At 40.5% G+C, this 26,255-nt stretch overlaps 2 protein-coding genes across 4 annotated transcripts in view; one reads left to right on the top strand and one right to left on the bottom strand.

Moving 5' to 3' along the window:
- CCNB3 (cyclin B3) overlaps positions 1 to 10,580 on the bottom strand; it is a 102,084-nt gene extending 91,504 nt beyond the window's left edge. For both annotated transcript variants that reach the window (XM_055106867.2, XM_024927266.5), the window contains exon 1: positions 9,869 to 10,580. The gene's annotated coding sequence lies outside the window, so the exon portion shown is untranslated. The remainder of the gene's footprint in view (positions 1 to 9,868) is intronic.
- An 877-nt stretch (positions 10,581 to 11,457) lies between these two features.
- Positions 11,458 to 24,153, top strand: AKAP4 (A-kinase anchoring protein 4). 2 transcript variants are annotated; one of them, XM_003805955.4, is made up of 8 exons: positions 11,458 to 11,954; positions 12,794 to 12,903; positions 13,776 to 13,959; positions 16,054 to 16,149; positions 17,212 to 17,262; positions 17,812 to 17,913; positions 20,355 to 22,487; positions 23,714 to 24,153. In XM_003805955.4, the coding sequence occupies exons 3-8, from the start codon at positions 13,933 to 13,935 to the stop codon at positions 23,867 to 23,869; spliced, it is 2,565 nt and encodes an 854-aa protein (XP_003806003.1). In that variant the 5' UTR covers positions 11,458 to 11,954; positions 12,794 to 12,903; positions 13,776 to 13,932; the 3' UTR covers positions 23,870 to 24,153. The 2 variants fall into 2 exon arrangements, with proteins under 2 accessions (XP_003806003.1, XP_003806002.1); XM_003805954.4 differs by lacking the exons at positions 11,458 to 11,954; positions 12,794 to 12,903; positions 13,776 to 13,959 and adding an exon at positions 14,365 to 14,592.
- The last annotated feature ends 2,102 nt before the right edge of the window (positions 24,154 to 26,255 follow it).

Raw genomic sequence — 26,255 nt, 5'->3', positions numbered from 1 at the left:
GAGGCAAACATGGGGACAATCACCTGAGGCCAGGAGTTCAAGACCACCCTGAGCAACGTAGGGACTTTCTGTCTCTATTTAAAATAGATATATTCATTTTTAAATTTATATATAATAAGTGTACATATTATATACATAAATATATTGTATTATATATTATATTTCATTATATATTTTATTATACATAAAATACAATATTATATACTATTTAATAAAATATATATTGTACATATATAGGGAGAGAGACAGATGATATATATAGAATAGATGATACCATATATACATATATACGTGGGTCACAGCTAAAATATATATATATATATATATATATATATATATATATAGGCCACAGCTAAAACTGAAAGGGAAATTTATAACACTATTTAATATTAGAAAAGAGGAAAAGCTTAAAAGTCAATACTCTAAGCACCCACCTCAATACTAGAAAAAGAAGAGAAAAATAAATCCAATGCAAGCATAACTTAGGAAAAAATAATGATAAAAGCAGAAATCAGTGAAATTAAAAACAGAAAAACCAATAGTAAAAATCAATGAAATGAAGTCTGGTTCTTTGAAAAGATTAAAAACCTGGCAAACCTCTACCAAGATTGACAAAGAAAAAGAAGACACAAATTAGCAATATCAGAAATGACATAGATTAATAAATTTTACAGATCTGCTGTACAACAGAGTGCCTATAGTTAACAGCATTGGGTACTTCAAAATTTGTTAAGAGGGTAGATATCATGTTAAGTGTTCTTGCCAAGAAAATACCCAATAACAACAACAAAGGAACACAAGGAAACTTTGGCTGGTGTTGGATGTGTCTACTACCTTGATTATGGTAATGGAATAATGAGTGTTTATATATGAACAAGCTCGTCAAATTATACACATTAAATATATGCAGTTCTTTGTATTAATATATCAATTATACCTCAATAAAAGTTTTTTTAAAAGAAATAAAACAGGGGATTCTGCTACAGACCCTACTGACATAAAAAGGATAAAGGAATACTTTAAACAACACTACACACATAAATTTGACAACTTAAAAGAAATGGATGAATTCCTTCGAAAGCACACTGCCATAACACACCCAATAGGAAATACATCATTTGAATAGTCCCAGTTTTAAATAAATTCAATTATTAATTTTTAAATTTCCCAAAAGAAAAATCTCCAGGCCCAGATGATTTCACTGGATAATTAAACAAAATATTTAAAGAACAATTAATACCAATTCTACATATGTCTCTTCCATAAAATAGAAAAGGGAACAATTCTCAACTTCTTATATGAGAACACTTTTACAGTGATGCCAAAACCATCCAAAGATAATACAAAATAAGAAAACTCCATGGCCAATATCCCTCATGAATATAGAAACAAAATTCTTAACAAGATATTAGCAAACAAATTTGAGCAACATATTAAAAGTATTATTTAATATATACCATGACCAAGTGGGATTTATCCCAGGGATGCAAGGCTAGTTTGAAAAATCAATCCATGTAATCCAACATAGACATTGTCTTATACACTGAGAACTACAAAACATCATTAAGAGAAAGACCTAAATAAATGGAAAGATGTCCCGTGTTCATTGATCAGCTTACTTAATATTGTTAAGATAGCAATAATGCCCAGATTGATCTACAGAATCAAGACAATCCCTATCAAAATCTGTGTGGAACAGAGATAATATATCAGCCCTAAGAATATTGTCATTTGAAAATCCTGCTTACAAAGGTTGGCCTTTGGCTAGCATCTGGGAAGTTGGATTTGGAGAGGATTACCACAACACCAATTGATAAGATGAGCTCACTTTGCCTTATGGCTTATGGTGAACACAAGATTTCCTCCTAGAAATCTGAAATTTTGGTATGTGTTAGGCAGAAGGTGCCTGCATGACCAGTCCTCAATAAAAACCCTTGCCACTAATTCTCCAATGAGCTGCCCTCACAGACAACATTTCACACATGTTGTCACAGCTTGTTGCTGGAAAATGTTATGTTGAGAAGCCAGTCACAAAAGACCACATATTGTATGATTCAATTTATATTGAATATCCAGAATAGGCAAATATATAGAGACAGAAAGTAGATTAGTGGTTGCCTAAAGCTGGGATGTATAGGGGTGGAGGGGTGGCTGGGGTGTGATAGATAAAGGGTATAAGGTTTCTTCTGGGGATGATTTAAAAAGCTCTAAATTGATCATGGTGATGGTTGTCCAACTCTGTGACACAGGATACTAAAAAAAATTGAGTTGTACACTTTAAATGACAAGTTACATGGTATATAAATTATATTTCAACAAAGCTGTTATAAAAAATAACATAGTAGCTAATAAAGTATATCAATTCCTAAAAACTGTTACATTGAAGAGTGGCAAGGATAGATTCAATGAAACCAGTTAGTCAGTTACTACAATAATCCAGGTAGTTTGGATCAGCAGGATTCAACGTCCTTGGCCTTGACGAAGCACCTTTTTATGGTCTCAGGCTAGCAATTCTTCAAGAACCATTACCACTTATTTTCAATTATGTAAATATCATTAAGGATTTACTAGTATATATGAACCTGTGCTATCCTTAGCAGGGTAAGTGAAAATGGGCAAAACGCTGTCATTCTCTTCAAGAAGTCCTGTTTTTGGAAAGATAAAGCTCATAATGAAACAAATACACCACAAGGCAGAATGTGATGTGTGAATTATAAATTCACTAGGTGAATGTAAAACTGTTGAGAATTTCAGAAGACACATATGATTGGGTTCACTCTTATTATCAACACCATCACTATTGTCATAATCATCTCAACATCACCAGAAGTTACTGAGTGTGTAAACACATGAGCCACTGCTAGGTTGTACACACAGTTACTGCCTTCCTTGAACCCATACACATCTTCATGATGGAAATATTAAGGAAATGTATCAATAAATACGACATACACAAAAATGCAGTTTTTAGGATGGGGAGTGATTCTGTCAAAGAGAAATCACCAATTTCCCTTTTAATTGGATGAATGCCTTCTCAAGATGGCTTTTATATGGGGTGTTCTCTTACTGCATGGGAACACGTTTTCCAACAGCTGCGACCTCCTAGTGGCCACATGAAGTCATTACCCCGATTCATCATCCTGACTTGAGAGCAAGACGCACAGGAGCCTGGAGTGCAGTTGTTGAGATCACTCCTCATTGCAGCATCAACCTCCTGGGCTCAAGCGATCCTCCCACCTCAGGCTCCTGAGTAACCGGTACTACAGGCGCGTGCCACAACACCAGGCTAATATTTTGTTTGTTTGTTTGTTTGGTAGAGACCGAGGTTTTGCTATGTTACCCAGGCTGGTCTCAAACTCAAACTCCTGTCCTCAAGCAATCCTCCTGCCTCAGCCTCCCAAAGTGCTGGGATTACAAGTGTGAGCCACCGCACCCGGCTGTAATGTTTAAAACATGCATTCACTGATATACTATGTGCAGGGCAGGATAAAGATTTTTTCACGAAATAATACTATAGTGAAGGTTTTTGTGTTTTGTTTTGTTTTTTTCTTTTGAGACAGAGTCTTGCTCTGTCAGCCAGGCTGGAGTGCAGTGGCGTGATCTAGGCTCACTGTAGATTTTGCCTCTGGGTTTCAAGCGATTCTCCTCCTTCAGCCTCCAGAGTAGCTGGGATTACAGGTGACCGCCACCATGCCCGGCTAATTTTTGTATTTTTAGTAGAGACAGGGTATTGCCATATTGGCCAGGCTGGTCTTGAATTCCTGAGCTCAAAGCAATCCACCTGCCTTGGCCTCCCAAAGTGCTGGAATTACAGGTGTGAGCCACTGCAGCAGGCCTCAAGTACTTTTTAAAAGGTTATTTTGTCAGATGTTCCAGACAAGTTTGTTGGTTTGACAGGGAGGAAAAAAAATCTGATTAAAGGCTAAGTTCCCTCAGCCAGTTTTCCACCCACATCTCCAGCGTGACTCGTTATATTTCTATATTTATAATATATAATCAATATGTAAGGCAAAAAGCTCTGGTCACAGCTAACAAAACAAAATCTTTATCATTCCCTGCAGATAGTATATCAGTGAATGAATGTTTTAAACATTACAGCCAGAATTTAAACACAAGCAGTCTGATTCCAGAGAACAAACATGACCAGTACCCCATATCTGCCTCCTTGATAGATAACTGAAAAAAATCTGTTCGCTAAGTAAATGAATATATTCTCGTAAAGGTCATCATTGTAGACAAGTAACCCATTGGGATGCACATAAAGGACACATAGCATTAACACAAGTCACCCTAAGTTTTTAGTCATGAGAGGAAAAGGTCTATCCACCAAAACCACAGCAATACAAAAATCACAAAGCAAGCAATTTCGTTCTATTTTTTTCTAGCTTTTCACATCAACAACAACAAAAAAAATTATTGAGTAAAAGTTGTGATTTTTCCAAAATTTTTTAAACATATTTTTCCCTTAGCTGGCATACCTCCAGTTGACTTAAACTTTTCTTTGGGTACCATCCTGAGAAGATACTGAGAAAAGAGAAGACAGCCCTTTGACTCCACAATTTGTCAATATTCCCCTCCTCCCAGGTATACAACATTCTCATAAATTCTCCTTTCTTCTCCTCCCTATGCCTCTGTATTAAAGCCTAATAGAGAAGGTCTGTTATTATCTACCTTACTTTTACATGAAAATAGATTACAGATGGATCCAAGATTTGAATGTAAAAATGATACCATGAAAATACCAGACAAGCTACAAAAGAATATTTCCATAATCTTGCAAAAGGAAGAAAAACTTTCAAAACAGGATGAGAAATTTTTTAGTAGCTAAAAATTTTTAAATTTCTGTTTGGCAAATGTCAATATTCTAAGCACCCACCTCAATACTAGAAAAAGAAGAGAAAAGTAAATCCAATGCAAGCATAAGGTAGGGAATAATAATGATAAAAGCAGAAATCAATGAAATTAAAAACAGAAAAACCAAGAGTAAAAATCAATGAAATAAAGTCTGGTTCTCTGAAAAGATCAAAAGCCTAACAAACCTCTAGCAAGATTGACAAAGAAAAAGAAGACACAAATTAGCAATATCAGAAATGACATAGATGAATAAATTTTAGAGATCTGCTGTACAACCCAGTGCCTATAGTTAACAATATAGTATTGGGCTAGGCACAGTGGCTCATGCCTGTAATCCCGACACTTTGGGAGACCAAGGCGGGTGGATCACTTGAGGTCAGGAGTTTAAGACCAGCCTGGCCAACATGGTGAAACCCCATCGCTACTAAAAATACAAAAATTAGCCAGGCGTAGTGGCGGGTACCTATAATCCCAGCTACTCAGGAGGCTGAGGCAGGAGAATCTCTTGAACCCAGGAGGCAGAGGTTGCAGTGAGCTGAGATCGCGCCACTGCACCCCAGTCTGGGTGACAGAGTGAGATACCATCTCAAACAAACAAACAAACAAACAAAAAACAATCCAGTATTGGGCACTACAAAATTTGTTAAGAGGGTCGATATCATGTTAAGTGTTCTTAACAAAAATACACCCAACAACAAGGGGACACAAGGAAACTTTGGGAGGTGTTGGATGTGACTACTACCTTGATTATGGTAATGGAATCATGGGTGTTTACATATGAAGAAGCTTGTCAAACTGTACACGTTAAATATATGCAGCTCTTTGTATTAATATATCAATGATACCTCAATGAAAGGTTTTTTAAAAGAAATAAAACAAGGGATTCCACTACAGACCCTACTGACATAAAAAGGATAGGGGAATACAATGAACGACTCTACACACATAAAGTTGACAACTTAAAGAAATGGATGAATTCCTTGGAAAGCACAAACTGCCACAACACACCCAATAGGAAATATATCATTTGAATAGTCCCAGTTTTAAATAAATTCAATTATTAATTTTAAAATTCCCCAAAAGAGTAATCTCCGGGCCCAGATGATTTCACTGGAGAATTAAACAAAATATTTAAAGAACAACACCAATTCTACATCTGTCACTTCCAGAAAATAGAAAAGGGAGCACTTCCCAACACATTATATGAGAACACTTTTACTGTGATGCCAAAACCATCCAAAGATAATACAAAATAGGAAAACTACAGAACAATATCCCTCGTGAATATAGAAACAAAATTCTTAGCAAGATATTAGCAAACAAATTTGAGCAACATATTAAAAGTATTATTTAACATATACCATGACCAAGTGGGATATCTCCCAGGGATGCAAGGCTAGTTTGAAAAATCAACCCATGTAATCCAACATCGATATTGTCTTGTACACTGAGAACTACAAAACATCATTAAGAGAAAGACCTAAATAAATGGAAAGATGTTCCGTGTTCATTGATCAGCTTACTTAATATTAAGATGGCAATACTGCCCAGATTGATCTACAGAATCAACACAATCCATATCAAAATCTGTGTGGTTCAGGGTTAACATATCAGACCTAAGAATATTGTCATTTGAAAATCCTGCTTACAAAGGTTGGCCCTTGGCTAGTATCTGGAAACTTGGATTTGGGGAGGGTTCCCACAACACTAATCGATAATATGAGCTCACTTTGCCTTATGGTTTATGGTGAACACCAGATTTCCTCCTAGAAATCTGAAATTTCGGTATGTGCTAGGCAGGAGGTGCCTGTATCACCAGCCCCCAATAAAAACCCTTGCCACTGATCCTCCAATGAGCTTCCCTCACAGACATTTCACACATGTTGCTACAGCTCATTGCTGGAAAAAGTTTTGCTACGAAGCCAGTCACCAAAGACCACATATTGTATTATTCCATTTATACTGAATGTCTGGAATAGGCAAACCTATAGAGACAGAAAGTAGATTAGTGGTTGCCTAAAGCTGGGAGATATAGGGGTGGAGGGGTGGCTGGAGTGTGATAGACAAAGGGTATAGGGTTTCTTCTGGGGGTGATTAAAAAAGCTCTAAATTGATTATGGTAATGGTTGTACAACTCTGTGACACAATATACTAAAAAAAATTGAGTTGTACACTTTAAATGAGCGAGTTACATGGTATATGAATCATATTTCAACAAAGCTATTATAAAAAATAACAGAGTAGCTAATAAAGTATATCAGTTTCTAAAAACTGTTACATTGAAGAGTGGCAAGGATAGATTCAGTGGAATCAGTTAGCCAGTTATTACAATAATCCAGGCAGTTTGGATCAGGATGACCCAATGTTTTTGGCCTTGACCAAGCACTTCTATGTGGTCCTGGGGCTAGCAATTCTTGAAGAACCATTACCACTTATTTTCAATTATGTAAATATCATTAGGCATTTGCTAATATATATGAACCTGTGCTACCCTTAGCAGGGTAAGTGAAAATGGGCAAAACACAGTCATTCTCTTCAAGAAGTCCTGTTTTTGGAAAGATAAAGCTCATAATGAAACAAATACACCACAAGGCAGAATGTGATATGTGAATTATAAATTCACTAGGTGAATGTAAAACTGTTGAGAATTTCAGAAGACACATATGATTGAGTCCACTCTTATAATCAACACCATCACTATTGTCATAATCATCTCAACATCACCAAGAGTTACTGAGTGTCTAAGCACATGAGCCACTGCTAGGTTGTACACAGAGACAGTTACTGCCTTCCTTGAACCTATACATATCTTCATAATGGAAATATTAAGGAAATGTATCAATAAATATGACATTCACAAAAATGCAGTTTTTAGGATGGGGAGTGATTCTGTCAAGAGAAATCACCAATTTCCCTTTTAATTGGAGGAACCCCTTCTCAAGACGGCTTTTTTACGGGGTGTTCTCCTACTGCATGGGAATACGTTTTCCAACAGCTGCGACCTCCTAGTGACCACATGAAGTCATTACCCCGATTCATCATCCTGACTTGAGAGCAAGAGGCACAGGAGGCTGGAGTGCAGTTGGCGAGATCACTCCTCATTACAGCATCAACCTCCCATGCTCAAGCGATCCTCCCACCTCAGCCTCCGGAGTAACTGGGACTACAGGCACGCGCCACCACACCCAGCTAATTTTTTTTTTCTTTTGGTAGAAATGGAGGTTTTGCTCTGTTGCCCAGGCTGGTCTCAAACTCAGACTCTTGCCTTCAAGCAATACTCCCACCTCAGCCTCTCAAAGTGCTGGAATTACAAGAGTGAGCCACCGTGCCCAGCTGTCATAAAGTAATACTATATTTCATTTTTATTATTTTTTTCTTTTGAGACAGTCTTGCTCTGTCGTCCTGGCTGGAGTGCAGTGGCATGATCTCGGCTCACTGCAACCTCCCACTCCCAGGCTCAAGTGATCCTCCCACCTCAGCCTCCCGAGTAACTGGGACTACAGGCGGGCACCACAACACACTGCTAATTTTATTTTATTTCATTTATTTTTTGGTAGAGACGGAAGTTTTGCTATGTTGCCCAGGCTGGTCTCAAAGTCCTGCCCTCAAGCTTTCTTCCCGCCTCAGCCTCCGAAGGTGCTGGTATTACAGGAGTGAGCCGTAGCGCCCAGCTGTTACCAAGTAATAGTATATTTTATTTATTTATTTATTTATTTATTTTGAGATGGAATCTCGCTCTGTCGCCAGGCTGGAGTGCAGTGGCGCCATCCCGGCTCACTGCAACCTCTGTCTCCCGGGCTCAAGTGATTCTCCTGCCTCAGCCTCCCAAGTAGCTATAGACGCATGCCACCATGTCCCGCTAGTTTTTGCATTTTTAGTAGAGACGGGGTTTCACCTTGTTGGCCAGGATGGTCTCGATCTTTTGATCTCGTGATCCGCCTGCCTCAGCCTCCCAAAGTGCTGGCACTACAGGCGTGAGCTACCGTGCCCAGCTATTTAATTTTTTTTTCTTTTGAGACAAGAGTCTCACTCTGTCGTTCAAGCTGGAGTGCAGTGGCACGATCTCGTCTCACTACAACCTCTGCCTCCTGGACTCAAGTGATTCTCCTGCCTTAGCCTCCCAAGTAGCTACAGACGCATGCCACCATGCCCAGCTAATTTTTGTATTGTTAATAGAGACGGGGTTTCACCATGTTGGCCAGGATGGTCTCGATCTCTTGACCTCGTGATCCGCCCGCCTCAGCCTCCCAAAGTGCTGGGATTACAGGCGTGAGCCACTGCGCCTGGCTATTTAATTTTTTTTCTTTTGAGACAAGAGTCTTACTCTGTCGCCCAGGCTGGAGTGCAGTGGCGCCATCTTGGCTCACTGCAACCTTTGCCTCCCAGTTCAAGCCATCCTCCTGCCGCAGCCACTGCACCCAGCTGTAATGTTTAATACATTCATTCACTGATATACTATCTGCAGGGCAGGATAAACATTTTGTCACCAAGTAATTGTATATTTAAGTTTTTTTTTTTTCTTTTGAGACAGAGTCTTGCTCTGTCACCCAGGATGGAGTGCAGTGGCACCATCTTGGCTCACTGCAACTCCGCCTCCCAGTTTCAAGCGATTCTTCCGCCTCAGCCTCCCGAGTAGCTGGGACTACAGGCGCGCGCTACCACGCCTGGCTAATTTTTGTCTTTTTAGTAGAGACGGGGTTTCGCCATGGTGGTCAAGCTGGTCTCGAATTCCTGAACTCAGGTGATCTGCCCGCCCCGGCCTCCCAAAGTGCTGGGATTACAGGCGCGAGCCACCACGGTCAGCCTGAAGTACTTTTTAAAGGTTATTTTGTCAGATGTTCCAGAAAAGTTTGTTGGTTTGACAGGGAGGAAATAAACTAATTAAAGGCTAGTTCCCTCAGCCAGTTTTCCTCCCACATCTCCAGCCTGACACAGGATATATTTCTATATTTATAATATATAATCAATATATAAGGCAAAAACCTCTCGTCACGACTGACAATACATGTTGTACCTTTAACAAGCCACAAATGGACTGGAACAAAAGCTATTAGCAGAATGTTCTCCACCAATCGGAAACTGAAAGAAAACAATACAAAAATAAACCAATCAAAATGTAGATGAGGAACAGAGAGAGAGAGGCGACCACTGCCTCAGCCCAACTGCCTCAGAATGATGGAAATGCTTCCACAGAAATGCACTTCAGAACAACTGGTACGAAGGGCGGCCGGATTGACCCCACCATTCTCACCAGCAGGGGGAGATCACGAATCAGCGCTTTTTTTTTTTTTTTTCAGTCAGACTTAAAACCACCAGATGGGGCCAGAAGATCAGAGTAAATACCTTTCTACTTTTCTTTTTCTCAGGGAATTTCTCTTCTATCTCCAGACCCTGAAAGAAATAAAAGGCATACTAATCACCACACACACACACACACACGCGCGCGCGCGCGCGCCCCGCCACCCCCACCCCCAAGACGATGGAAGTGGCCAGTGCTGCCAAGCACCCCCACCAGTCACGTGGCCTCTGCGCTCCAGCGAGTCATTTATAATTAAAGTGGTAGGTATTTCATAAGGCTGTGCGTGAATTAAATGAGATAATGCATGTAATACACAGTACCAGGCAAATTCTCAGTCCCCACTCCAGACCCGTAGAATGAGAAACTGAAGCCCTCCAGGTGATTCTGATGCACGCCAAAGTGTGACAATTATTGCTCTGGGAAAGAAGCCTGCCTACTCAGATAGCTAACCAAGTTTTTTGGTCATTTTTACAGATCCCATGACGCTGTGATTTCTGAATTATGTTTTCTGCCCTAAAAATTCCAAAACCTTGTGTCTTGAGCCCACCTGTGTGCCCAGTATCGTGGTGGATGCAATGAAAAAGAGATAGATAACCTTCTAGGCTTGCAATGTCGGTAATCTAGGAATAGGAAAAGGTAATTAACTCTACAAGGCCAGATTTAGTAAATGTCAGATGAATTATCCTGACAATAAGCAAATGTTCTAGGAAATCAGGGGAAGGAAATTTCATAATTATAAAAGGGAAGAGCCTGACCAGAAATAGCCACTGCCAAGCCAAGCCCACCCCTCAAAATTAGCCATAAATCATTTTCTACCGCAAGGTTATGGAACAGAACTTTAGCTGCCTAATTAAGCCCCTGCCTATAAAAGAACCCCTAACATTCCTAAGACTCCACTTATCTTTAGCAGTTGCCCCCTGAAATTTTTTTATGATAATGTTTATAGACTTTAAAAGTCCTTTATTTTCCCCCTCCACTCCTCCAATCACTCATAGGAAAGAAAAAATATGTACAATGCAGACAAAACACAAACACTTGACAGAAGTAATTATACAGTTCCACTGCCAAGATGTTCAAAATGACTAATTTTTCACTTTAGTATGGTTGCATGAAGCTGCTCTAAATGTCATTGTGTACTCTCATGGCAGGAAAACAAATCAGGAGAAAAAGAAGTGGTGTTCCCAATTATATTGGTCCACAGTAAATGATGTCTGATAATCATTGGCATCACTGCCCATTTTCTAAATGGTCATTGTGTCATCACATAAAAGGTAGGCTAAATCTGAGGCTGGAAGATACCCAGCAAGACTACCAGACAGACAGTGATTTCATGAAGGCTGATGGTTCACTTCATTTAATTTCCTTTTGCCATTATTCATGATAATTATATTATAAACGCAGGTCCCATTTTTATTATCTTCATAGTTTTTTCTAGCCAAATGCAAACCGAGAGTGTATTTAAAGTATTGATTTGCACTCTTATTCACAAGTTTGTGTGAAAGAGAAGAAGTTTGGGTAGAATAAACAAGGTTACAAAATAGATGATGGTGCTTAGAAAAAAAAAATGATGACCAAGGCTTTTGTGTTTAATATCTCAATATTTGGCTATTAAAGGCAAACCTAAGTGCAGACTATTCACACACCTTCACACACTAATACAATATATTCCTTACTTTGACTATTTGAACATCCCTTATCCCTCACCTGCCCTCCACCCCCTCTACTCAGTACAGACCAATTTGAGAGCCTCGAGAAGAGAAGGAAGAGGCAGTAAATGTACCGTGACCTATGACTGAGCCAGGTCTGCCTTGATTCTTCCCTTACATTTTGCTCATTGGTTTCACATCCAAATGCTGCTCTTACCTGCTCCTGGTTAGCCTCCAGGATGACAGGATTCAGGTGCCCTGGGAGAGTGCTCTAATCATCCATAGTAGTTCTCTCTTTGTCATCTGGGGATTACTAAGACATTTTCCAGGCATGAATCATGGTTGTTCCTTTCCGGGCTGGGAGACACAGAGTTTTTGTTTTTGTTTTTGTTTTGTTTTATTTTTAATCTCTTAGAGATATGATTTCTTGTGCTTGGAGAATATGTAAACATTTTCTTCCTTTGCTTCATATTCCACAGAGATGAGCCAGACACAGGAGCTCCAACTTTGTCTTTAATCATCAAAAGTTGCCCCTTGACAAAAGGATGGTATAGGAAAAGCAACAAAGACCCTCTTCATGATCAAACTTTAGTCAGGCTTCTCTGAGCCCACTTCTCAACTAGGCCTCAACTTTGGCCTATAAGAACTGCAACTTTCAGCACAATTTCATCCACCTGCCCCCCAATACATACACACACTAAGAGACTTGAACAAACACCAGCGTAGTTTCTATCAGCTCAAGGCCATTTCCCTAGGATGACAATCTCAGCCCTTTTAAAATGCCTTCCTGAGACAGTTCAAAGCTGCCAAAAGGCCATTTCCCTAGTATGACAATCCTAGCGCCCCTTAAAATGCCTTCCTGAGACAGTTCATTGCTGCCAAAAGAATTTACTGTTTGTTCAGGCCAAAACCTGACTACAGGCCCTGACTCCCTTCCTTACAGCATGTACTTTAGAAAACTTGCAATTGTAAATTCTTTCTCTCTTCTTTTAAGATGTATCTTCTACAACCCAGGACTGTCTTTCTCAACAACCTGGAAGCCATCCCTTTGTAATGTAATGATCAAGAAAAATAGGGTCCATGTCTCCCTGTCTCTATGGGAAGGTAGGAGCTTAGCTTTCTTTTCTTTTCTTTTTTTGATTTTACTTTATTTCATTTCTTTCTTTATAGTTCTTAATTATGTTTTTCTTTATAAACATTGTGAACATAGGGAACCTAACTTTAATAAGCACCCATTAGCAAACACAGATGCCCCAATACATTGACCAAGCTCACCCCCACTCAATGTCCTTCGGTACTTTTCCTTAGCACACCCTGCCTTTTGTTTCAGTGGAGTTGAGATCTGTTCATCAGAAGTCTCTCTCCTCTACTGCAGTGGCCTGAATAAAATCTGTCTTGCCGCCTCTAACAAATTCCAGGCTCTGTTTCTGTTTGACACCATGAGCTAACAGGATCAAAATAATATAGTGGAGTTAGAGATGCAATCTCAGGGGCAACAGGAAAAAGAATAAATGGAGGTAGAACCAAGAATATGGAACTCTTTTAGGGGATCATCTCAACTGATTGTTAATTCAGATGCATTTATTTACATGCATGCAGTATTAAAGTGGAGACGTGGAGAAAAGACAAGGAAAGATGAGACTTGGGCAGAGTGAGAGACATTTGGTTGTGGGATAATATTTCCAAACTGGGGCTAAACTCAGTAAGATGAGATGAAGGCATCTCAAAGTGTAATGGATAAATCTCTAACACATACTGCAGCCAACAAACCAGCACTGGCCAGATTGAAAAGATTAAGTGGAGCTTAAGTCTTTTCATGGCCTAGGGAGTCTGTAAAAGACAGACCCTGTCTCAACTAGATCAGCCTTTCTCTGGACAACTTATTTCTCATAGGGAAGGTCAGAGCCTGCTAGATCACTTAGAGCACACAGAATCCTTAGAGCCCTCCAACTTTGTGCTGTCACTGTTCTCTATAGAAACGGTGATGTCAAGAAGAGGTAACTCTGGTACCAGCTGGCAGTCAAGGCTGTAGGAGGGCATGGAGAGTTGAAGAAAAAAGCAGTATCTTGAGGCAGACTGGAAGAGTCATCACAGCATCCAAATCGACAAGAAAACATCATTCCAGGGTCCTACATGATGGCGTACTCTGATACTACAATGGTAGGGACATCTGACTTCTTTTTGACTAGCTAAGGGGGCATCTTAATGGTGAGGTGAAACTACAGAAGCTGCTGAGGCAGCCTCCAAGTTTCTATTTTCATACTTTTATTTGGGATACCCAGAAAAGATTTTGATCAACATTTCTCTGTTTCTATGTAAATCTAAAGATCTCTTGCAATATAACTCTGATTCTCTAGTAGGGGTATGATTAGATTGTTCTGGAGGTCTCGCAGGAAATGAAAAGAGAAGGGATATCTTGATGGACTGTGAGCCAGAGAAAATGTGAGAAAAATGGTGTGTACCCTCATAGAGATAACAGAAAAAGTTTGTCGCACCACAGGCAGCCTGATGTGCTTTTGATGGGAATAGGTTTCTGAGTTTGCCAACATGCCCACCTTTGCTTAGGTTGTGACAGTTCAGGCATTGTGACCCAACAAACTCTGTTGCCACACCCCAGGGTCAGAGGCAGCAGGGGAAAGCCTGGCCCCTCAGTCTGGTCCAACAGCTGACAGGGGTGGCAGCCAACTGCAGGTGCCCAAGAACTTGGCACTTCTCGGTTCCATCTAAAGGGGCACATCTCCCTTCTGGGTGTCACGTTTTCAGCCAAACGTCTAAAAGAACTTCATCATCAAGGTAATGAGTTCATAAATTTTATTTTTCACAGTTCTTTTGGACTTGGACTTAGGCTGTTTCTGAATCACATGAGGGACTCTATGCCTCCACCTCTTTTTTTACTAGGCTAGTGTTCCCTATGTAGCTCTTGGAAAAAAAGAAACTCCCTCTTCAGAGTGAGTCTTTTCCTATAACTTTTTCAAGGTTTCACAGAGATTCCTGAAGGAAGAGTTCAAAAAGATCTTGGTTGGAGGCAGGGATGGTAAAGAGCAGGAATGTAGTATTATCATGTGAGAGGATAGCCATTAGAGAATAGCTATTATTAATATGCTGTAGGGGAATAGAGAAGGGGTGGAAGGAAAGAAGGAGGAAGGGAGAAAGAGAAGGGGAGGGAGGGGGAGGGAAGGGGGAGAAAGGGGGAGGGAATGGAAAGGGGAGGGAGGGAGGGGAGTGGGGAGAGAGGGGAAGGGCAGAAGGGAGAGCGGGAGTGGGGAGGGTGGGAGGGGGAATTCAATAGCCCTCTAATACTTGGCAAAAAGGATTTCTCTTGTTAAAATTTAAAAAGAAATCAAATTCAAGCCCCGGATACCAAAAAAAAGTCTACTGAGCTCTTAACTGTGTGTTCTAAGCCTAAATCTCAGGTCTTACGTAGCAAAAATCAGTCACTGGCTTTTGTCACTTCCTTTTTACTTTTAGTTCCAGACTGGTTTGGGAGGTGGTGGCGGGGGGTGATGGTGGAAGGAAGTTGGCAGAGATTATTTTTTCTTTCTAAAATAAATTAAACTTGATCCTACTGGATCAGGGTCTGGTCTCCCCTCAGATTTCTGTCTCTCGGTGTTATATTTATGGTTATTAGACTGGGTTTTCTCAGCATTCAAAATCTTGTTCTATATATTGAAATTGTATATGTTGTTTTAATAAAAGGGCTATTTATTTACTGCTATTGACTTTAGTATTTTCCAATGGCTCTGAGTGATGTGTTATAGCTATCTATCTAATTTCACTTTCTTTAGTGTAATGGGAAAGACTGGTTGAACTGGAGTTAGCTAGAATTAAGTTAGAGGGGGTAACGTGAGCTGGAGTTTTTTGAAGGTACTCGAGGGGGTAAAGAAATGTGGAGATCAGAGACATTTAGTTAGTAGAGTTGGGTAGAAGTAAATCACTAAATGTAATCCCCAAAGTCACTAGATTTCCTTTTAAATTTGATTCCCAGGTCATCATACTCTCATGATTCCAAATACTTGGTGTGGGGAGTCTAAATTAAAGGAGACTATGGATTTTGCTAAAAGATAATGATCCTAAGCATCAAGTTCAAACATCTCAATGTGTCCCCCACTGCTCACCCCACCAGTTCCTAGCCTAAACCTATATATGAAACACAGAAATGGATTTCAGAACCCCTCCAGAGATTCTTATCCAAACTGACCCGGTTTCCAAAAACCATATATAAGCATTTCAGCTTTCTTTTCTTTCTCTTTCCAGATGTCTGATGATATTGACTGGTTACGCAGCCACAGGGGTGTGTGCAAGGTAGATCTCTACAACCCAGAAGGACAGCAAGATCAGGACCGGAAAGTGGTAAGATAAAAAATGACTCATGCCGAGGAGTAGGAAAAATTGGCATATGGGTATAGATATCCTGGGGCCCAAGATAAACTAATGGACGATGATACCCTGACTTCTCCAAGCAACCAAGCTCAACAAGGTCTGTCAGGGGCCAGCATGCTCATACATCACACAGAGATAAAAATCAAGGGAGGGGCAGGGTGTGGTGTGATGTAAAGGACCTGGGGAGGGCAGGCTGGGGAGGAGCCTGAGGGAGGAGTGGTGGTTGCCTGGCAACCAGCCTTTATTAGTTAAGACCTCTTAAGTCATAAAAATATTGCCTAGCTAACAATGTTACCCTAGGACCCCTCAGGAGGGCAAAATGCTTCATGGTCTGTTTCCCAAACTTCAAGTAATTCACAGGGCTTCACAGTCTTCAATCATGTTCAAATGTCACGCATACTATTATTTAATTAATATGTATTTTTACAATGTTTTAAAAATTGACTTACATTTTAAAAATTACAATCATGCTAAGAAATATTATCCATAATATCCCAGGTTTGATGTTCTAGTATGTATTCTCCCTAATGCACAATAAAATTCACCTATTAAATGCAGAAATATTTATCCATACACTACTTAAAATATTCTATATTATTGATAATAAAATAAATTTTGAGAAACACTAGTGTAGTAGCAAGTGCTCTAAATTGGAAGCCAGGAAAATTGAGTTCTAATACAAGCTCCACATTTAAGTTTGTGTCAGTTGGGCAAGCCATTTCTCTTCACAGTTTTCTCAATTAATACATGTGGATATTGTACCTCAGGCCTCACTCTGACAGGAGGTTGGTATTCTCATTTAAGAAATGTGCTAATGCTAAGATTCTGTCTGCCTAACAATAATCACAGTATTAACATTTATTGGGTACTCACTATGTGCCAGGCAATCTGCTTTTACATGCTTTCCATATAGTATCTCAGTTAATCCTCACAAGAACCCTCTGAGGTAGGTGCTATTATCATCTCCAAGAAAGAGAAATTATGCCCCCTTCTCTAGAGTTTTTCTAAATTCACCCTTCTAATTTGATGCAGATATGCTTTGTCGATGTGTCCACCCTGAATGTAGAAGATAAAGATTACAAGGTGCGTATTCTCTGCTCAGAGTCAGAATCGGTGGGAAGCTGCTGAGAAGGGTTATCAGTGAAGTATGAAGAATGGAAAATGTTGGGGGGAGAGAGGGGAAAGGTGGAGGGGACTCAGGGGGAAAGCCAGCATTCTCATGAGCCCAAGATCCCTGGTTCTGAATTTACCGTCACTCTTGATATCAAGTCTCATTTTAGAAGCCACTTAAGTTGCTGGTAGGACTGAAAGAGATAAAACATGGAAGATAGCATGTCAGAAAAGTTGTTTTTTATTTTTTTATTAAAAAAAAAACCCATTCAAAGGGTGATGAATATAGTTCTTGAGACTGGTGGCTTTGTGAGCATCTTCAGAGTGGGGAGTAGTAATTTGTGGAGGGAACTTCGTCTCATTCTTCAAAGATTAGCTAGCCTCACAAGCCTACCTCTCCTGCAGAAAGAAAAAAGATAAAAGAAGTCATAACATTCATGATTTGAAGTCATAGCCTAGCGGGGCAGCTTGGAGAAATATCCAAAAGTAACTGTTTAAGAATCTCACCCTTTAATTCCATAGGATGCTGCTAGTTCCAGCTCAGAAGGCAACTTAAACCTGGGAAGTCTGGAAGAAAAAGAGATTATCGTGATCAAGGACACTGAGAAGAAAGACCAGTCTAAGGTACACTTAACCTCTGAGATCCCACCACTTCTAATTCTCAGAGCTCAATGATGAGTCTAAGGACTCTGGATCAGACATGGTAAGACACTTACTGTCAAACAGGCTCATCAATTTGAATACTATGACATTCTAGAGAACACAGGCCTAAGTTCAAGACCACAGTAAGTTCAACACCCAGGTACTTAATAATGGCACTAATCACAGAGGCTCAGAATGCCCTCTCCTGATTTCCAGCTACCCATCCAATCATAATCACACAAGACTATTTGTAATGTTCTTCGCTGGCTGGTAATGGACTTGTGTGCCCCACATTGCCCAGCATCCAGCAGGGAAGAAAGAGGGGTATGGAGCAGAGACAATCCATAACCACCAAGAATTTGAGTGCCTCATCCTTACCCTGTTGTCTAAGAGATTACCTAGGCTGTTGAGTAGCTTAAAGTTAGAAACAATTAGACTTGCATGCCACTGTGACATACAAACTCCTTTTGGTTTTGTTTAAGTATCCAAAATTATATCTGTTAGGGTCCTGGTTTTGGGAGGGCACTGGAGCATACAACAAGTCACCCTCTCATACCTACAAGCCTGGAGTGGCTGGTAATAGGACAGGATATTTGACTTTAATGCAGAGGAATCAAATGTTTCTTGTTCTGTGTCTCTAGGCTCATATTATAACCAAAACATTATTTCTGACCCCAGACTCCAGAAAGGAGTGGCCCCCAAGGAAGGAAAAACAAGTTTACATTACAGTATCCAAAGAGTTTTCAGTTTACTTGGGTATGGCCAACTCAATTTTGGAGTCTTAAGAAAGGGATAAATTATACCTGGCATTAATTTTTGAAAAAGCAGCCCATGTTTCCTACATACAATGCAGATCTGCTTGATTGTAACTTAAGCTCATTTGCAAAAAGTTGACTTTATCATGACCTCACATTTCCAGAAATTCAGTGAAAAGAGAGGAGATGAAGCAATAGAAGGAGCAGAGGGCTTGGTAGTTAGTGTTGGGTGGAATATGTGTATATAGTACATATACACATATCTGGACATGGGCATACACAGTCACAGGCATAGATATACACATATAAATTTATACAAAATGATACACACATCAATGTATACATTTATATACATTTACAAAAAACAATTTATACAAGCAATTATAAATACATGCTTGGCTACATTTGATATTGACATACACAAGCATTGATGTAGCAAACTTAAACTGATCATAAACAATGACACACATATACAAAGATATACAAAGTCATACAGAGTCAGATGCAGTGACATGCCCACACAGGACACACATAAACACCCATATTACACAATGCATGAACATACATTCACACACATTACATGCATAAGACTTGATCAAAACATAGTGACCATACAGACTCAGTTATTGGTATACACACTTATAAATATACATATGTATGCAAAGACATATATGGTCATACACAGTCATGCTGACATACACACAAACTTACACTAAGCGACACATATTTACTAACACACTTGTTTGTTCGTATTGATACATACACTGTTGACACAAATGCAATAACACACCTACTCACACACATACTCAAATACCAGGGTATGTACAACATTGACATACACATGGTCAAATATTGACATAACATAAATTGATACCCAATTCATGAACATACATAGTCATTATACAATCACCTGTTTACACATATTCATGTTTTAACATACATATACATTAATATATTAAAATTGTATCTATTATATTAATGAATGTGTATGTTAATATGTGAATTTATGCTTTAACATACATAAATGCATTTATAGCTGCATGATACATACTAGTGAATTTATATTACACACATATATGCAGATTACTGAAATTGACACTTGCTCATTTACATATTCAGAGACACACTGACATAGACACTCATATTTTGACATTCACACATGTACAAATATGCATACTAACATGCACATGTCAGTCTATACAGTAGACATATACAATAGGTAATGATGTCAACACATTATTACACATGCTTAGACATAGTCACACATATGCACACACACACAGAGGCACATTTTCACACACTAACAATACAGAATGGCACATTCTTACATCTTTGAGATGTTCACACATGTGAACTGCTATATTTCCATGCATATATACACACACAACAGACACACTGACACATTTTTGACACATTGAGATACAACATATTCATATGAGTTGGCAGACATATATTGATAACCCTTGTATAAAGTATACACATGTATATACTTTGAACTTTTGTTGCTGCCACTTCTGCTTGAATGTGTACTAATGGATATAACTGGATGTTACGTTCCCATACAAACTCCAAAAGGTCAAATCCCTAATCTGATACATCTTCTAAATAAAATAAGGGAAAAAAGTAGCCTACCCAAACTCTTATGGATAGGTCTTCTTCTTTTTTTAGACAGAGGGATCTGTATGCCTTTTCAAACAAGCTCCCTCTGATCCTGTAAGTGTCCTCAACTGGCTTCTCAGTGATCTCCAGAAGTATGCCTTGGGTTTCCAACATGCACTGAGCCCCTCAACCTCTACCTGTAAACATAAAGTAGGAGACACAGAGGGCGAATATCACAGAGCATCCTCTGAGAACTGCTACAGTGTCTATGCCGATCAAGTGAACATAGATTATTTGATGAACAGACCTCAAAACCTACGTCTAGAAATGACAGCAGCTAAAAACACCAACAATAATCAAAGTCCTTCAGCTCCTCCAGCCAAACCTCCTAGCACTCAGAGAGCAGTCATTTCCCCTGATGGAGAATGTTCTATAGATGACCTTTCCTTCTACGTCAACCGACTATCTTCTCTGGTAATCCAGATGGCCCATAAGGAAATCAAGGAGAAGTTGGAAGGTAAAAGCAAATGCCTTCATCATTCAATCTGTCCATCCCCTGGGAACAAAGAGAGAATCAGTCCCCGAACTCCTGCGAGCAAGATTGCTTCTGAAATGGCCTATGAAGCTGTGGAACTGACAGCTGCAGAAATGCGTGGCACTGGAGAGGAGTCCAGGGAAGGTGGCCAGAAAAGCTTTCTATATAGCGAATTATCCAACAAGAGCAAAAGTGGAGACAAACAGATGTCCCAGAGAGAGAGCAAAGAATTTGCAGATTCCATCAGCAAGGGGCTCATGGTTTATGCAAATCAGGTGGCATCTGACATGATGGTCTCTCTCATGAAGACCTTGAAAGTGCACAGCTCTGGGAAGCCAATTCCAGCATCTGTGGTCCTGAAGAGGGTGTTGCTAAGGCATACCAAGGAGATTGTGTCCGATTTGATTGATTCTTGCATGAAGAACCTGCATAATATTACTGGGGTCCTGATGACTGACTCAGACTTTGTCTCAGCTGTCAAGAGAAATCTGTTCAACCAGTGGAAACAAAATGCTACAGACATCACAGAGGCCATGCTGAAGCGCTTGGTCAGTGCCCTTATTGGTGAGGAGAAGGAGACTAAGTCTCAGAGTCCGTCATATGCATCTTTAAAAGCTGGGTCCCATGATCCCAAATGCAGGAATCAGAGTCTTGAATTCTCCACCATGAAAGCTGAAATGAAAGAGAGGGACAAAGGCAAAATGAAATTAGACCCATGCAAGTCACTGACTAGTGCTGAGAAAGTCGGTGAACACATTCTCAAAGAGGGCCTGACCATCTGGAACCAAAAGCAAGGAAACTCATGCAAGGTGGCTACCAAAGCATGCAGCAATAAAGATGAGAAAGGAGAAAAGATCAATGCTTCCACAGATTCACTGGCCAAGGACCTGATTGTCTCTGCCCTTAAGCTGATCCAGTACCATCTGACCCAGCAGACTAAGGGCAAAGATACATGTGAAGAAGACTGTCCTGGTTCCACCATGGGCTATATGGCTCAGAGTACTCAATATGAAAAGTGTGGAGGTGGCCAAAGTGCCAAAGCACTTTCAGTGAAACAACTAGAATCTCACAGAGCCCCTGGACCATCCACCTGTCAAAAGGAGAACCAACACCTGGACTCCCAGAAAATGGATATGTCAAACATCGTTCTAATGCTGATTCAGAAACTGCTTAATGAGAACCCCTTCAAATGTGAGGATCCATGCGAAGGTGAGAACAAGTGTTCTGAGCCCAGGGCAAGCAAAGCAGCTTCCATGTCCAACAGATCTGACAAAGGGGAAGAACAATGCCAGGAGCATCAAGAACTTGACTGTACCAGTGGGATGAAGCAAGTGAACGGGCAATTTATAGATAAACTAGTAGAATCTGTGATGAAGCTCTGCCTTATCATGGCTAAGTATAGCAACGATGGGGCAGCCCTTGCTGAGTGGGAAGAACAATCAGCCTCGGCAAATAAGCCCAATTTCAGGGGCACCAGATGCATTCACAGTGGTGCAATGCCACAGAACTATCAAGACTCTCTTGGACATGAAGTAATTGTCAATAATCAGTGCTCTACAAATAGCTTGCAGAAGCAGCTCCAGGCTGTCCTGCAGTGGATTGCAGCCTCCCAGTTTAACGTGCCCATGCTCTACTTCATGGGAGATAAGGATGGACAACTGGAAAAAGTAAGTAATGCATTAAGGCACAAGAAGAAAGTTGGAATGGGCAGAGGCAGGGAGGCAGCATTGTACTTAGAGCCCAAGATCATTCGAGTTTCAAGTCTATTCTTTACCGTGTGCTTCATGAATTACTTTCACCTCATAAAAAGACACAAAAACAGTGAACCACTAGCTAAGTGGACACCTCAAAGCCTGTGCATTTCCACCAAGAGGAGGAGAGTGAGATTAACGCATTTCATCCGTGACCCTTTTGACAAACTATTTGATAAAACATTGGGGAATGATTAAGTCTTATGTTTTGAGTTTTAAGATCCCCCAAAGTACTCTAGAGAGGAGGGAACAAAAAAGGAAAATGGAGTTCCTCCCTACCTCTTGAGGTGTTGGAAGTATCATGGACTAATTTTGTGTTTGACCTACCAGAAACAGTTTGAAACTTGTCTCTTACTATTTTCCCTATGCTCCTCCCCCAAACTCATGGGTCCTGCAAGTGCCCTGAGAGTCCTGTCTTCTTAAATTTTATGCCCTAGGTGCCTCACTTGCCTGACCCTAGTCCTGGCCCTGCTCCTCAGATTCCATGGAGGCCAGCATTCATACATTCATACAGATGCACATTCTCTCTCTGTCTCTCTCTCTCTCTCTTTCTCTCTCTCTCTCTCTCTCTTTCTCTCTCTCTCTCTCTCTTTCTCTCTCTCTCTCTCTCACACACACACACACACATACACACACACCTATCTGACAGCTGAGTTTCCTGCATTAGATGGATTCCAGAAACATCAAATACTTAACAAAGTTATTTTCAGTCCAGGAGCCAAGGCCAGACAATCCTCCCTACTCCAAGTCTCATACTTTTTTAGGGAGGTGGGGGAATGGCAACCCCAAACCTTGACCCAGCAATCAGCACAGACTAACTGAAGGGTCCAGCATCTGGTGAAAAGTATTTAATGAACACAACTAATTTCAGAGTCTGTTTTTGAAGCTCAAAAAAGAAAGAATCTTTGGCATTTTGATCTATGTCATTAGAGAAGTTTCAAGGGAAAAGGAAAGATGTGTCAGCAGCCTCTAGTCCTAGATCTATGACATGCTGTACCCTAATCCTAGAATCATGGGCGGGAAGGTGGTGGGTGTGGGTGAGGAGGTTAGGGGTTGAGGGGGTTGGGTGGTAGAACTTCGTCCAGCAGGTCTTTCCTCCAAAAAGCATCATGCAACTCACACTAGCTCTGTTTTCCCCACAGCTTCCTCAGGTTTCAGCTAAAGCAGCAGAGAAGGGGTACAGTGTAGGAGGTCTTCTTCAAGAGGTCATGAAGTTTGCCAAGGAATGGCAACCGGATGAAGCTGTGGGAAAGGTGGCCAGGAAACAGTTGCTGGACTGGCTGCTCGCTAACCTGTGAGCTGATCCTTGACTCCTCTTCATCTTAGCCCCCCTAGCAGCATTCCATCCCAGCCAGAGCACCCCCACCATCAGGCCAGTCAACTGCACAATACACAACTGTATTTCCCAATACACTTGAGCAGTTGCCTGTGAATGTGAGAGGTGTCAACAAACTGGGAAATAAAATAAAAAAAAATAATAAATGTGTCATTGTTTTTTTGATCAGCTGTTTCCAAGACAAGAGAAGGGAATTGGCTCATTTTCCAGGAATGGTGATACAGTGTTGGAGTTGTATTCAGATCTCACCCTGGATTATTTTCTGAGCACCGAGGACACAGGGATATAATCCATGTCAAGGTCCCTAAGTAATCTGGTTTGTCCAAATAATCTCAATTCACAGTCTATTTAGAGTTTTCCCACCTGTGGCCTTCCTATTTCTCCCTGAACTGCACAACTAACTTGATAATCCCCTTTCTAATCCCAAGGATACAGCTTTCTTGGTTTAGTTGAAGAAAGCGTATACCCATTACCCTGCCTTGCTACACACACATCCCTCAAAAGTGTTCACTGCACATAGCTAAATACTACCCAGAACTACAGTGGGATCTGATCCTCTCCTGTGTGTGAATAAAGCTTCCTTATAAGGAATTTCCTTCAGTTGATGAGATATCCTTGTCTTCTTCCAGTCTGAAAGAAAAATTTTCCAAGAACATAAACCTCTAAGATGGGTAAATTCCTTTGGGGCCCAATGTCCCAGTGTCTTCTCTGGGAATAACAGTAAGTTCCCAGATTTGTTCTATGTGTCCTATAAGTCAATCATAGTGCTAGCATTCACTGCAAATCAGATCAAGACAGTGGTTTCAACCCTGCGGCCCTTGTTAGCTAGTTTACTGTGTGCTCTCATGGCACACTTTGGCACCCTTGAGGCGTTGCGGCTTAGTAGAACAAGCACAGGATGGGGTGTCCTTCTGGACTCAACAGTCAAAGCTTTGCCTCTTACTAGTCACATGGCCTTAGGCAATCCTGCAGACTGAGACTATTCATCTGTAAAATGTAACTAAAAATTACCTTACATTGTTTACAGGTTAAACTAGAGGAATAGATGTGATGGTGTTTTGCACAGGGTGGATTTTGTTGCAAATGTAGATATGTGAATGATATGCGACTTTCAATGCCAGTCCTAACACAGGAGTGCCCTCTTGATACATTTCAGAACTGAAAGCATATCCTCTGAGTATGGGACCCAGAGAGACACATTTTGGGAGAAGTTAAGCACACAGGCAAACTTTGCCAACTTCTCCACGATGCCTGACCCAGTCAGATAGAAGAAGTAAAGGCAGGCTTCTTCAAAGCAGGATCTTTACAACTCTCCAGCCCGGCTGAAAGCTCATGGAATCTTTTTGAGTCTCACCCCACCCCATTAAAATCTTTGGAGTTGAGCCATCACAGATCCTTCTCTTTGCCCTTGAAGAAAATCCTTAATAAACAAATCTCGAGGCCAGGGCTACATTTCTAATGATTCAGTCCTCCCTGAGCACAGCTGGGTCCCATAGCAGTTTACTTCCTTGATTAACTTGGCTCTTACCTTGCTCCTGATTTTTATTATGAGGCAGCCTTGGGGATTCCTTGAAACGTGGAAATAGAGCAAAGGAAGTTACATGTTCTGTTAAATGAAAGGGGTTGGGGCAAGATGGTCTCTCAGGGCCTTTCCAGTTCTGACATTTGAGAATTATACGAACAAGTTTCTTTTCCATAATTTCTAAGGGAAACTTGTGTGGATGGAGTAAGTTCAGAGTGAGGAAACTTGATTTTTGCCAGAGCTAACTGACAGATTCCAGCAGAGAAAGGAATGCTTTGGGCCACAAGGACCCTGTCAAGGGTCTGGAGGAGCTCAATAGCCCTTGGGGTTTATTTCTGGAGAATAAGACCCTGGCCTTTGACCTCTCTAAATGAAGAAGTAACCCCAGGCATCCCAATAGCAATGTGGCCGTGCTCAATGCCAGCAGCTGGAAATGGACAAGGACTTCTGCTGAGCTGAGAGTCTGGCATATAGTAAGAAAGAGGCGAAAGGAGCAGAAAAGGACAGCATGATTCTCTCCTGGCAGGCGGTACAATTGGCTTAATAACAGTTTCAGTCTCTCTGATATCAGGCTTCCATCTCAAAAGAAAATTATAAGCAAAACTTGTCTGGGAGGTTATTACAAGGCCAGAACTAGACTGGAATGAGGTGAGAGAGGTACTTGCCTCAGGGATCAAAAACTCCATAATCAAATAATATTTTAATAAATTAATGCCAAAAAACCGTGATGAACAAAATATCAAAAATTTTTATACACACGATCAGTAACAGTGCCATGCCAAGCCATAATGGAGCCTGAGGCAAAAGGAAAAATTAATTTGAAAGA

Source organism: Pan paniscus, chromosome X, assembly GCF_029289425.2.
Source record: "Pan paniscus chromosome X, NHGRI_mPanPan1-v2.0_pri, whole genome shotgun sequence".
NCBI lineage: Eukaryota > Metazoa > Chordata > Mammalia > Primates > Hominidae > Pan > Pan paniscus.
The sequence above is the reverse complement of the archived record's forward strand: the minus strand, read 5'-3'. Positions and strand labels throughout refer to the sequence as shown.